This window comes from Rutidosis leptorrhynchoides, chromosome 5 (genome assembly GCF_046630445.1).
Source record: "Rutidosis leptorrhynchoides isolate AG116_Rl617_1_P2 chromosome 5, CSIRO_AGI_Rlap_v1, whole genome shotgun sequence".
In the NCBI taxonomy this organism is placed as follows: domain Eukaryota; kingdom Viridiplantae; phylum Streptophyta; class Magnoliopsida; order Asterales; family Asteraceae; genus Rutidosis; species Rutidosis leptorrhynchoides.
Genome location: NC_092337.1, coordinates 355,117,697 through 355,133,107, shown reverse-complemented (window position 1 = coordinate 355,133,107; position 15,411 = coordinate 355,117,697). Strand labels below are relative to the sequence as shown.

The 15,411-nt window shown below is 36.1% G+C and overlaps 1 protein-coding gene across 1 annotated transcript; it reads left to right on the top strand.

Annotated features, from left to right (window-relative positions):
* The first annotated feature begins 13,473 nt into the window (after window positions 1-13,473).
* On the top strand, window positions 13,474-14,030 carry LOC139849672 (uncharacterized). The gene is made up of 2 exons (XM_071839304.1): window positions 13,474-13,833; window positions 13,923-14,030. The coding sequence occupies exons 1-2, from the start codon at window positions 13,474-13,476 to the stop codon at window positions 14,028-14,030; spliced, it is 468 nt and encodes a 155-aa protein (XP_071695405.1).
* The last annotated feature ends 1,381 nt before the right edge of the window (window positions 14,031-15,411 follow it).

Sequence of the window (15,411 nt, the reverse complement as noted above, 5' to 3'; positions counted from 1 at the left end):
TATAACGATATAAAAATTTAAATATATATCAATTTTATATATTATATAACCATATAATGATATTAATATTAATATTAATATTAATACTAATAATAAAAGTAATAATAATAATAATATAACAATTACATATAACAAATTTCATATAATAACTTTTAATGCTACTAATACTAATAGTAATAATAATATAATAACTATAATTAAACTTGTAATATATTACAATTTATTAATTATGTAATATTATATTACATAATAACATTTATTTAATATTTATATATTATATATATATATATATATATATATTTATACATATGCAAATAATTATTAATATAATTCATATATATATATATTTTTATATATTTATTTTAATGGTAACTTAACTATTTTATCTATTAGTTTACCTTTTTAATCCCAATTGATTAATGTGCATTTGATTACTCAAATATTATATATACTCTTATATTTATATTTATATTTATATTTATATTTATATTTATATTTATATTTATATTTATATTTATATTTATATTTATATTTATATTTATATTTATATTTATATTTACATTTACATGTATATTTGCATATTTATTTACACACAATTGTTCGTGAATCATCGGGCATAGTCAAAGGTCAAATGTATTCATGAACATAGTTCAAAGTTTTTGAAATTCAATTTAATAGACTTTGCTTATCATGTCGAAACCATATAGATATTAAGTTTAAATTTGGTCGGAAATTTCCGGGTCATCACAGTTGGTGCAACCAGGCCATCCCAGTGGCATATAGAGCACCATGAGTCGGAGTACGAACATAATAGTCACCCAGTGGCCCCTTATCACCATCTGGTTCATCCACAGGACCTAAAATTGTTTCTGCTGGATTCAAAACAAGGATCATGTAAGATTGTAGGTTTGCCTTTCAAAAAAAAAAAAATAAGGATCATGTAGATCATATTAGGTAGCAAGCCAAGAATTAGAACTGTTGAATATTGGAGTAGGTGAGTCAATACTCACATGGGAATTGAATGGTATTTGGTGCCTACAATTTGTGTTAGGCAAATTTGACTACTTGCATGCATTCATACTACACCAACTCCATTTCTACTACTATAAATAGAGCCATCATATAGCTCATTTGATCATCCCAAAAACACATTCTCCATTGTATAATAAAAGAGTTAAATAGAGAGTTAGTGAGTATAAATCTCCTAATTACAAGAGATATACAGATTAGTGCTTATCCTTGTAATTAAAGAAAAGTGTAATTCCTATTATTCTTATTAGTGAAACGTTTCTTTCCTTGCCCATGGTTTTTACCCTATTGGGTTTTCCACGTTAAATCTCGGTGTCTCTTTATTATCGCTATTTCATTTATTACTAGCGGTTTGCTATAATTCGGTGTCACTTTTCTCTACAAGTGGTATCAGAGCTAAGGTCTAATATCTAGTGTGTATTAATTTACTTATTGTATGCTCTGTGGTTGCCACGGGAGTGGATCGTCCACATCAGAAAATAAGTAAGATTATTTTCACTCGATAAGATAAAATTTCCGTGGGTACTATTTCTCGAAAAATAGTATTGTCGAAAAGAAGATTGTAATTATAGCAATGTCTACGAAATTTGAAATTGAAAAGTTCAACGGGTGTAACTTCTCGTTATGGAAACTAAAGATGAAAGCTATCCTGAGAAAGGATAAGTGTTTGGCGGCCATCAGTGGACGTTCCGCCGAAGTCACTGATGAAAAATGAGAAGAGATGGACGGCCAGGCTATCGCAAATCTTCATCTGGCACTAGCAGATGGCGTTTTGTCTAGCATTGAAGAAAAGAAGACGGTGAAAGAGATTTGGGATCACCTCGTAAAATTGTACGAGACCAAATCACTCCACAACAAGATATTCCTAAAGAGGAAACTTTATGCGCTACGCATGAATGAATCTACTTCAGTTAATGAGCACATTAATTCTTTGAATACTCTATTTTCTCAACTCTCTTCATTAAGTTGCAATATAGAGCCAAAAGAACGTGCTAAACTTTTACTTCAGAGTCTACCTGACTCGTATGATCAACTCATTATTAACTTAACCAATAATGTTCTCTCGGAGTATCTAGTCTATGATGAAGTTGCGGCTGCTATTCTAGAAGAAGAAATTCGGCGCAATAACAAGGAGGACAAACAGGCCGGTTCACCAAAAATGGAGGCCTTGGTGGTGTCAGGAGGGAGATCAATGGAACGTGGCCCAAGTGGGAGTCACAATCATAGTAAATCGAAGTCTAAAAAGAAGAAGACCTATACATGCTACAATTGTGGTAAGAAAGGTCACCTGAAGAAGGATTGTCGGAGTTTAAATAACTCAAATCCTCAAGAAAATATTGCAAGCACTTCAGATGATGGGATTGCTTTGGTTAGTGAGGCAGTGGTAGCAAATGAAGGAAGAAAGACATTTGTTGATGTCTGGTTATTTGACTCGGGAGCTACTTTTCACATGACCTCTAGAAGAGAATGGTTCAAACAATATGAACGTATCTCAGGAGGATCTGTATACAGTTGCAATGATCATGAACTAAAGTTCATTGGAATCGGAGATATCATTCTGAAGATGCACGATGATACAGTTCGTACTATTCAAGGTGTACGACACGTGGAGGGTTTGAAGAAGAATTTATTATCTTTAGGACAATTAGATAATCTTGGTTGTAAGATGGAGATACAAGACAAGATCATGAAAATCATGAAAGGCGCAATTATACTTGTGAAAGGAGAAAAGGTGGGTGCTAATCTATACATTCTGAAAGGCGAGACAGTACGGGAAGCGGAAACATCCATTGCTTCGAATAGTACAAGTGATAAAACTGCTATAACATGGCATCAAAAGCTTGGACACATGTCTGAACAAGGTATGAAGATTCTTGTTAAAAGAAATCTTATTCCTGGTCTTACAAAGGTATCGCTACCTTTCTATAAGCATTGTGTAATCAGCAAGTAGCATCGCCTGAAGTTTAACACATCAAATTCTAGAAGTAAATTGGTTCTAGAATTGGTTCACTCTGATGTGTGGCAAGCACCAGTTCAATCCCTAGGAGGAGCCAAGTATTTTGTATCATTTATTGATGATTACACTAGGAGATGTTGGGTGTACCCAATCAAGAGGAAGGCAGATGTGTTTGAAGTTTTCAAAGTTTACAAAGCGCGGGTTGAACTTGAATCTGGTAAAAAGATCAAGTGTTTAAGGATGGATAATGAAGGAGAATACACTGGTGATGAATTTGATAAGTTCTGCAAAAAGGAAGGTATCAAAAGGCAGTTCACGACGGCATACACTCCTAAAAAAATGGAGTGGCAGAGCGTATGAATAGAACTTTGTTAGATAAAACAAGGGCGATGTTGACAACTGAAAGCTTGGGAAAATCATTATGGGCAGAAGCAGTAAGTACTGCCTGTTACGTGATAAATTGGTCACCATCAACTGCAATTGAGGTGAAATCGCCGATGGAGATGTGGACTGGAAAACTAGTTGATTATTCTGACCTTCATGTATTTGGAAGTCCTGTGTACGCAATGTACAATTCTCAAGAAATGACAAAGTTGGATCCAAAGTCCAGAAAGTGTTTGTTCTTGGGGTATGCTGATGGAGTTAAGGGGTATCGCTTGTGGGATCCCACTGCCCACAAAGTAGTCATCAACAGAGATGTTGTCTTTACAGAAGACAAAGATCTTGAAGATGTTAGCACTTCAAAAGAAACTATACCGATACAGGTGGGTAATGAATTTCATAAAGATTCTTCCGAAGCAGTACCAGAGCACGATGAAAATCAAGTAGCCGTTGATGAAGCTCCAGCGACTCGTATTTCTAATCGGGAAAGGAAATGTCCAGGGTGGCACTCAGATTATATTATGAAAAGCAATGTTGCATATTGTCTTCTAACAGAGGAAGGAGAACCAACAACTCTTCGCGAGGTACTGAATCATTCAGATGCATCTCAGTGGATGACAGCTATGCAGGAAGAATTGAAGCTCTTCATAAAAATCAAACATGGGAACTTGTGCCATTGCCGAAAGGTAGAAAACCTATTGGAAATAAATGGGTGTATAAGATCAAGCGAAATGGCGATGATTAAGTGGAGCGGTATCGTGCAAGACTGGTGGTTAAAGGATATGCTCAGAAAGAAGGTAAAGACTTTAATAAAATATTTTCTTCTGTGTGCTACATTTGAGTAGTTCTAGCGATGTGTGCTACATTTAATTTGCATCTAGAGCAGCTAGATGTGAAAACTGCATTTCTTCATGAAAATCTTGAACAAGAAATTTATATGCTTCAACCAGAAGGTTTTGAACTACAAGGAAAAAAGAACTTGGTTTGCAGGTTAAAGAAATCTCTGTATGGTCTCAAACAGGCGCCGCGATGTTGGTATAAGAGATTTGATTCTTTCATAATGAGCCTTTAATATAACAGACTTTATGTAGACCCTTGTGCATATTTCAAGAGGTTTGGGGACAATGATTTTGTCATTTTGCTGTTATATGTAGACGACATGTTGGTTGCGGGCCCCAACAAAGATCGTATTAATAAGCTGAAGGCTCAATTTGCTATGGAGTTTGAAATGAAAGACTTGGGTGCCGCAAACAAGATTCTAGGTATGTAAATTCACCGAGACAGAGATAATAGGAAGATTTGGCCTTCTCAAAAGAATTATTTGAGGAAAATCTTGGAGCGTTTCAATATGCAAGATAGTAAGCCAATCTCAACCTCACTTCCTACTAATCTCAAGTTATCCTCCGCTATGTGTCCTAGCAGTGAATACGAGAGGAAGGAGATGTCTCGTGTACCGTATGCATCAGCAGTGGGAAGTTTAATGTTCGCAATGATATGTATAAGACCAGACATTGCACATGCAGTGGGAGTAGTTAGTCGGTACATGGCGAATCCTGGTAAAGAGCATTGGAATGTGGTAAAGAGGATCCTAAGATAAATTAAGGGTACCTCGGATATTGCTTTATGTTATGGGGAACCGGAATTTATTGTCAAAGGGTATGTTGATTCAGATTATGCAGGTGATATGGATAAAAGTAAATCCACCTCCGCATATATTTTTACACTTTGTGGTGGAATAGTAACCTGGGTTTCAAAACTGCAGTCAGTTGTGGCCACATCAACGACAGAGGCATAATATGTTGCAGCTACTCACGCTACTAAAGAGGCGGTATGGTTGAAGATGTTGTTGGAGGAACTCGGGCACAAACAAGAGAATATCACTCTATTTTGTGACAACCAGAGTGTCTTGCATCTTGCAAGGAATCCGGAACTTCATTCAAAGACAAAGCATATACGAGTTCAGTATCACTTCATTTGTGAGAAAGTGGAAAAAGGAACCGTGGATGTGCAGAAAATTCATACTGATAATAATGTGGCCGATTTTCTAACAAAGTTAATTAACCGTGACAAGTTTATTTAGTGTCGTTCCTCATGCAGCCTAGCAGAGACGTAAGCAACATCATTGGCAAGGAAGGATTACCGTGTGAAGATTGATTGAACTTCAATCAAATCTTCAAGTGGGAGATTGTTAAATATTGGAGTAGGTGAGTCAATACTCACATGGGAATTGAATGGTATTTGGTGCCTACAATTTGTGTTAGGCTAATTTGACTACTTACATGCATTCATACTACACCAACCCCATTTCTACAACCATAAATAGAGCCATCATATAGCTCATTTGATCATCCCAAAAACACATTCTCCATTGTATACTAAAAGAGTTAAATAGAGAGTTAGTGAGTATTAATCTCCTAATTACAAGAGATATAAAGATTAGTGCTTATCCTTGTAATTAGAGAAAAGTGTAATTCCTATTATTCTTATTAGTGAAACGTTTCTTTCCTTGCCCGTGGTTTTTACCCTATTGGGGTTTTCCATGTTAAATCTCGGTGTCTCTTTATTGTCGCTATTTCATTTATTACTAGCGGTTTGCTATAATTCGGTGTCGCTTTTCTCAACAGAAACAAGCGAAAGAAATAGTCTTACCCTGTTGTGTTTTCTTCTTTTGGGGTACGATGAACGGCGAGGGTGCCTTAGGTTTTTCCCCCGCGAGACGTTTGGATTTCCTCCGGTGTAGATACATGCTATCTATAGGCAAGTATGCGCATTATTCAACATTGATTTAAAATTAATCCAATGCAGACGTAATTTGCAAAGGCAATAGTATATACAAAATTATTATGTATACTGTATTTCGAAAGTTGAAACAGTAAATTAAGCATATTTAATCGAGTCGGTGACAATATTCTAAAAACTTGACTCCTCAATCAGCCATTACCCTTGAACCATTACTTTCATCACAAAAACTAATATCTTCTTCTTCTCTATGTGTTGTTAATCAAAGATATGAGTTCCCATACCACAAAAAATGGTCAAAAGCATATACACAATACGATTGATATCAAACAAACAAGAATTAACAAATCATAGAACTGATTAAAAGCGTACCGTTGATCCTTTGGATCCCATTTGTTGCTGCAAGTACTGGTGTGACGATCGCTCCAAATCCATATGGACGAACACGTCATTCATCGATTTCATTGCGAGGTATTTGACCTCTATATGATACGTTTTGTAAACATTGCATTCTTTTGAAAAGGCACACCATAAATGAATATTTAAATCAAAGGTTTTCGACATCTGATGATTTCTACATATAGACAATCACCATAAATAATAGTTTACAACAGTACTTCCATTGACAATGCAGTCAAAATAAGATACATGGTGATGATTTGGTGAATGCAACGTTTCCTTGAAAAATATGCCATGTAAGACTTCATGCACATAGCTTGTCTAACATATAAGCAAACAGCGGAAGACTTCTAGGGAACCTGAGAATAAACATGCTAACAAGTGTCAACACAAAGGTTGGTGAGTTCATAGTTTTAGTATTTCGCATAATCTGTATATAAAAGTGGATCACAAGATTTCAGTTGTTCCATCTAGAAACGTTTATCAAAATATTCTACAAGATTGAGCACCCTGGTAACTAAACTTTAACGTCTATATAATAAGTACCCCTGTTTTAACATACATGCAACCAACATGTACAATACAAGCAAACCAACGTGTACTAAACTCAAATAGCATACGTCTGTTTTATAGTTCAGGCTAGGGTTTCTATACCTGGAACAAACGGGGATGTCAAGCCCTATGGATCCATATATAACTACTCGCGCCCACCAGTTCTTATAACCGACAGTTACTAGCTACCAAAGCTAAGGGATTTTTAGTTCAAACTCGGTGTAGAATTTAGTATGTACTTATGTCCATTGCGTTTAAAATAAAGTGCATGTATTCTCAGCCCAAAAATATAGATTGCAAAAGCAATTAAAAAGGGAGCAAATGAAACTCACCTTAGCAGCATATAAAGTTGTTCGCCAAAATGTGACTGAAACTCGGATTATCAAATAATCGTGGATCTCAACCTAGAGAACATATGTTGGTCAATAAATGTCTATCAAACTAGGTCAGATCATAGTGTATCACAATCCTAATGCTCGATATCGACATACAAAAGTTATCCAATGTTGTATCAAAAAGTCAATTTTGACAATAGTTCAACAAACGAGACGTACCTTATATAAGGATTCATTTACTCGGCTGGTAATATTTAAAAAATCCATTTTATCAATCTTGTAAACAAGTTGTTTAAATCTTAATTGCAGATTCAAAAGCAATTTCAATTATCGTCAATCATAATTCAATTGATCATATCTTTTAATCCGTTCATCGAAACTATTCGATATCTAAATGAAAAGTTATTGATTTTTCGCCAGCTTTCCAAAAACATGCATATCATATACCTTTAACCAGTAATATATGTATTTAATTCGTGATTCATCATAAACTGTTTAACGACAAAATTTAGCATACAAGCATGTATAAATATATATATATATATATATATATATATATATATATATATATATATATATATATATATATATATATATATATATATATATACTCGAGCACTAGACATGGATACACATTTAATATATAAAAGATCAAATATGAGTGCTTACGTATCAATATTGAGATTCTATATTGTAGGAAAGTACGTAGACGCAACGGAGATGATAAACACTAGGTTTGATTCACAAATATACCCCCGAACATTACCCATAATCTCCTTAGCAATAACCCATAATTTCCTTAGCTCTATCCCGCTTGAAAACCATTTTGAAAGTGACACGCTCATGACCTCGTCGTAGTATTTTATGTATAATACTAATTAATAATAATACTTCTAATAATATTAAGATTAATAATAATATTAATCATAATAATAATAATAATAATATTAATAATAATAATAATAATATAAATAATTAAATGTTTACGGAGTATGTGAAATAAATGAGATCAAAGTGCAGAAATCGATCAATTTATAGATGTAATCTGGAATCCATTGTCATGCGATTGCATGAGTTTCATTTGATATAGCCATGCGATCGCATGGCCAGCTGTACCTGGTCACAATGTTTTAACTTTTTATTTGTTGACATAATTTAATAATAATATATATAATATATATAATTTAAATTAATTAATTATATATTATATTTTATTCCCGTGCTTAGTAGACTTGTAACTTTTGCTCCGATAAGTCGTACGTCGTCACTCGACTTATGTCTCGGTTTCGGTTTTTCGAATGTCCTTTCGTACGCTGAGAAAACTTGTACATTACATTTTAGGACACGTACCTTAGTCAAAATATAGCCTTAAATTATCCCTAAATTATATCACTCGAAATATAACTTATACATTTGAGTGTTTTGGTCATTTACTTTTATAAATCATCGTCTCGCTATTTGTTAAAATACATTTTAAAATAGTGTTTTATTGTAGCAAAGTTTTTTTACTGTAGCAAATAGTGATTTTCGAAAATACTGTAGCTTTTCGGATACTGTAGCAATTCGAAAATACTGTAGCAAATTAGTGTTTTACTGGTTCATCTTAAATGTTTTAGTTAACTTATCTAAATATCAATCAGATAGTCAAACCAATAAGGTTAATGCACAGTATCATTTTCATAACACTTTATTACGTTTTCATGTTATAGCATATGTATCTATTTACATATAATTGTTCGCGAATCGTTGAGAACAATCGAAGGGTAATTGAATAGTTCAAAATTTTGAGATTTAACTTCATAGACTTTGTTTATCGTGTCAAAAACATTAAATCATTTAAAGATAAAGTTTAAATTTGGTCAGAAATTTCCGGGTCATCACAACTGGTTATTACTCGGTATACAATTGTTATGTGACAAGTTATTTGCTAGCGGTATTTATTTCATATTTTGAATTTGAATTTCGAATGATTATCGTAACAGTAGTTTAATACCATAGTTATTACAGAGTATGTGACAAGTTAAAGGTAATTAAGTAAACCACACATGGGAGAGAGAGTGTGTGAGAGAGAAAAACTAGAGAGAGAGAGAGAGTGAATGGCACTGCTAAGGCAGGCATGGGAGGAGTTAAAGGGCGATACAACGGTAACTATCATGGAAACAAGAACGGGTGGTTGAATTGAAACCGGTTGACATCGTACATGTTTTTTAATTTTCCTAAGGAATCGAAGGTTGTGGATTTTTGGAAACTTTTCAAACAATATGGGATGGTTAGGGATGTGTTTGTTCCAAAGAAACACCTCCATAATGGTAGGAAGTTTGCCTTTGTGAGATTCGCGAAGGTATTGGATTCCTCCAAGCTTTTGAAATCGTTAGAGACAATCAAGTTTGATGGGTCTGAAATCAGAATCTTTAATGCAACAGATAGGGCTCCAAAGCAGAATGAAGACTTTCCTCCTTGGAATCGTTCTGGTCAGGCTCATGGTCAGAGAGTTCATGGGGATTTTGATGCTAACAGGTTCAATGATGGACGTTCCTTCTCAGATGTTCTAGGTCGCAAATATAAGGATCTAAGGGATACGCTAAATGATAGAAGAAGAGGTCAGTGTGAGGTCGAGATTGAAGAGATAAAGAAGGAAAAGGTTGTTCATGTCGAAGATGATTCTTCTGTGTGCAACATCGATATGCTCAAGAAAGCTATTGTGTGTGAAGCAAAAAATCATGATATCCTTGGTAACATAGAAACGATCCTAGTGGTAGAAGGGTTTAATAACGTAGAGGTCAAGTGTTTAGGAGGGTTGGATATTATGATGGTGTTCTCATCGATTGAAGCAGCAAATGGGGTTCTTGATGGTGGTCATCCACTTAACAAATGGGTACACAAAGTTTGCTTGTGGGATTTGTCGTTGTGGCCTGAAGGAAGAATGGTGTAGCTATCAATTAGTGGCGTTCCACCGCCTTGCTGGTCTAAAAAAACGTTCTCGTCGATTGCTGAGTGGTTCGGGGTGGTGTATTTGCTTGAGAATTGCAAATTTTCAGGCAATCAATCCTTATTAAACGCGAGGATTTTTGTGAAGCTCAATAATTCGGAGGTGGTGAAAGATTAATTAAAACTAATATACCGGTCCAAATGTTACTTTGTCAATGTTGTTGAAGAAATCAAAACCGATATGACTGGTTCCAGTTTTTACAAAACCCACGATAACGGGCACATCTCTTTTGATTCATTCGAATCAGATGATTGTGAGTCTGATGAGTATGGTAGTGAGGAAGAAGACTTTATCAAGGACAACGATGAAGTTTTCAGCCATGTCTCCGAAAGTGATAACGATGTGGGTGAAAACCATAACATGTCCGACGGCGACCTCCCAGAAAATTTGAAATTTCCGGCTAACTTCCATTCCGAACACATTGGAGATGAAGAGTTAGGGAACATTGGGACTAATGCAAAAGTAATTAATGATGAGGAGGTTAAAGATACTTTTAAGACTGATGAGTGTTCTAACACCAACAGTAATGATTTGGTTAACCCTAGTTCCAAGATGGATGGCAACGCGCGTGAGGTAAACAATCAATCACCAGATGGTATTAATTCACCAAATATACGTATTCTAGGTGCTGATGAAATAAGCCCAAGTAATGCCCCATCCAATAATGGGTCGGACGTTGGCCCAAATGGAGCCAAATTCCAATAAGCCCAACAATGAGTTTAATAATAACGGACCCGATGATCCAAGAACATAAAAGGGAATGGGCTGTATGACGAAACTCACTGTACGAAGGATAAATCATTTAAAGAAAACTATGAGAAGAAATCGAAATCGAAATCAAAATCGATAAGTAGGGGGTGGTCTGATGCATCTTCCTGCAGCGAATGCTATCTGATGGCGATGACAAATTGCAGGGCATCTACTAGGATAATGAGGTGGCATAACAAATCGAGAGGTGATTCAAAGCATGATAATTCATCCAGATGCAGAACTTGTGGGAATAAAGGGAAAAGGAGAATTAAGGGTTCTGAACAGGGCGTAAAGATCTCTAATCGGGGTGATGGCAATTCTAGGTCGTTGGATAGTGATGAAGTAAGAAAGTATGGCGAAAAAATCGAATTGAGGTGGTCCACCTCAATCCCTCAGTAAGTTGTGCTTTCCTTTGTCGTTTATCCTTAATTTTTTAATGTAGGTCCTATCATTAAATGTTCATAGGTTTAAGGTGAAAGGTAAATTCGGGTGGGTGCGTAGTCCTTGTATCAAGGAAAGGCCATGTATTGCGGTTTTACAAGAGACCAAATGCAAGACCGTTTTGAGTCAATGGGTACAATTGTTGTGGGGGGATTCAAATTTTGGGTTTTGTCAAAAGGAGGCGGAGGGTAAATCGGGTGGTTTATTAGTGATTTGGGACAAAGTTGCATTTGAAGTGGAAAGTTTCTTGTGTTGTGTTTTTTTCTTGGCTATTAGAGGAAAGTGGAAGAAGTTCGGTGAGGAATCAACAATTGTTAACGTCTAAGGGCCACATAAGGATCATAAGAAAATTTTAATGTGGGAATTACTTGGAAAATTTTTAGATAACGATTCAACCAATTGGCTACTATGCGGGGATTTCAATGAGGTTAGAATTAGCTCGGATCATTTGAACTCCCAATTTCATCAAGGTCGGGCCGATAGATTCAATGAGTTCATTAATAGGAATAATTTGATAGAAATTCCTATAAGCGGAAGGAAGTTTACTAGAGTTAGCGATGATGGTGTAAAGTTTAGTAAACTTGATAGGTTCTTGGAGATGAATGGTTTTATTAGCCTTTGGGATGACCTCTCGGTTATTGCGTTAGATCGGAATTTATCGGATCATTGTCATTTGCTCCTTAGGGATAGAATCTTCGACTATGGCCCGAAGCCTTTTAAGATATTCGATGAGTGGTTCAATTGTCTAGATGTGGATGAAATAATTCGTGAAGCTTGGGACCAACCTATTGGGGGAATAGGAAGGATTGCGTGTTTAGGGATAGGTTAAAGAATGTTAAAGTGGCCTTAAAATCTTGGAGTAAGTCTAAATTCGGTAGTCTTGATATAGAGATAAATGATCTTAAGAAAGAAGCAATGGATTGGAAATTAAAAGCGGAATGTCAACCTCTTAACGACTTGGAACGAGCTTCGTGGCTAGATTTTAGGCGACGTTGGATTGAAAAGGAAAATGTCAAAACGGGAATGTTAAAACAAAAGGCGCGAGTTAAATGGATAATTGATGGGAACGAAAACTCTAAATTTTTTCATGCTTCAATTCGTAGAAAGTGTAACAAAACTAATTTTCGTGGCATTATGGTTGATGGTGCGTGGAAGGAGGATCCGGGAGAAGTTAAAGATATCATATTCACCCATTTTCAAGGTCTTTTTTCCAAGAAATCAGTGTGCAGGCCAAGAATTGCGGTTTCAACAGCTTCGGTTGGGCCTGGTGGGCCTGTTGGGCCTGCATTCACAGGAGGGGTTTCAGACAGAACTGAACATACTGCCCGATCAGGGCCTGATGGGTTGATTCAGCAAACAGAACAACACGCAGGGGATCATCACAACTTAGAGACTCTTTATCGATTGTCAGAAGAGAGTAAAGTCCTGGAAGAAGTTTTTTCGGAATAAGAAATATGGGGAGCCATTAATGAGTGCGCAAGTAATAAAGCTCCTGGCCCGGACGGATTTAATATGCGCTTCTTCAAAAAAATTTGGGCTAGTATTCGTGAAGAACTTGTTGCGGTCGTTAATTGGTTTTGGACGACAGGTGATATTTCGGATGGATGTAATGCATCCTTCATCACACTTATCCCTAACAAGACGGACCCGGGTACGAGATTGATGGCTTGTGCGTTGTCTTCTCAAAGTCGTTTTCAAGAGTTATTGGGGATGGAAGCAATACACTTTTTTGGGAAGATGTTTGGATCAAGGACAAACCCCTTAAAGATTTGTTTAAGAGGTTGTTTCGGCTCGAGTCAAATGGAAAAGTTTCGGTAGCAGATCGCATAAAGTGGGATGGTTCCTCCTTCGTCCCAAATTGGTCTTGGACTCGTGAGATTATAGGCAGACTGGCTGGATAAATGACGAAGCCGAATGAGCTGATGTCGGACGTGATACTTGCGGATGAGAAGGATGACATGTGGACTTGGAAACTATGCAGGTCGGGTTGCTTCTCTACTAAGTGTCTTGCGAAGGTTATTATGGGTAAATGTTTTCCTCCGATAACAAATAACACTCCTACCTTAAGGAATAGACTTGTCCCACTAAAAGTCTCGGTTTTCGTTTGGAGAGCGAGGCAGAATCGATTGCCCATTTTGTGTAAACTTGACAAACGGGGGATTGATCTCCACTCCGTTCTTTATCCCTTATGTGAGGAAGTAGTGGAAACGGTAGATCAGGCTTTATTTTCGTGCAAAAAAGTTCAAGAAATTTGGGACAGGGTCTTTAAATGGTGGGGGTATTGGCTTGACACAACTTGGTTTCGACGATATTCTATGCGGGAGTAATCTAATCCAATGTTCGGATGCAGGTGCAAAGATTTGGGAAGCAATGGTGTGGACTAGTACTTATCTCATTTGGTAAAATAGGAATCAAAAGGTTTTTAAGAAAGAGTGTTGGTCTCCACCGGTTGCTTTAAACGATATTCAAATTAATTGTTACGATTGGATTGCGAAGAGATGCAAAACAAAGAGTATTGAGTGGTTCGATTGGCTACAAAATCCACATTCCCTTATTTTGTAATTTGTAATTTGTAATTATTTCGGGTTTTATGTGTAGTTTTTGAGTAACATAGATGTTAACGTAGGATTCTAGCTCGGTATCGCTATGTTCTCATCTTGTGAGTACCTTTGTAATTTTCGGGATTGATTTAATATATTCATATATTGCCGTTAAAAAAAAAAAATTGTGACAAGTTAATTGCTAACGGTTTTTATTTCATATTTTAAATTTTGAATGATTTATTGTAACAATAGCTTTTAAGAGTCCGTGCGATGCACGAAAACACTAAAAAATAGTTTTCGCCTCCGGCCATAAGAAACGCTACCATTCGTTTCCTAGCCAATTTTGACTATTTAAGCACTATTTTGCCTCCCATTTTCACACACCTCTTCACACTCTTTCACTACAATACACTTTCTCTCACTATAAGCTTTTAAGGCCTTCTCACATCCGAGCGGGAAATTAAGTACCCGGAGGCGAACGCCAAAGATTGTACTAGGAGCAGTCTAGAGATGTCACCACTTGTAATGGTCCAGGTCTCGTCTGTAAATGGTGAATGCTTTCCTTAATTTAATAAATTTACTTTGTTACTTTTAGTTGCTTTCATCTTGCATGGTTCACTATCTGTTACAAATGTTTATTATATGTTGAATATCTTATCTGAAACTTATGCTATTGTTATGCTGAAACCTTGACGGGTTTAGAAGTCTAATTTACGGACCACCCTTTCCATTTACTCACGTGGCTATAACCTAATGTTAGGACCTGATCAATCCTAAGATACAAGGTAGGTAGTTATATGTGCTTAACATGACAATAGGGAAATAGTACCTACGTACGCTTAATCACTTATCCGTCAAAGAAGTGCTGCCCATTTAGGTTGTGATTAGAGTAAGCAATATAAAGTTCAGTGAACACTGGATTACTTAGAAGCATGATTCGCGTCAGAAGCAATGTCCTAGAGATGTTGTAATATGATCTGGAGTTGAGTAAGTGATCGCAAAGGAGAGACCTTTAACCCAATTAGCAGTACCTTAGAATATCTAAGATTGCACATTTGTTAATGTTAAGGCATAGCTTAGTGTTAAGTGGAGGAATGTTACTTTAGTTAAACCAACTAGGATTAAGAAAAGCTGAGACTTTCCTTTAAGGATATACCACTTTATTCATGTACCTAGGATTCATCCTCAAGGTCGTTTAAACCCTTTAAGGTTAACGTAGGGAGTAGGGATATTCATCTTAGCCAGAATCTTCAAAGCCTAAGTTATACTTACCACTTACTCGTTAAAAGGAAGACA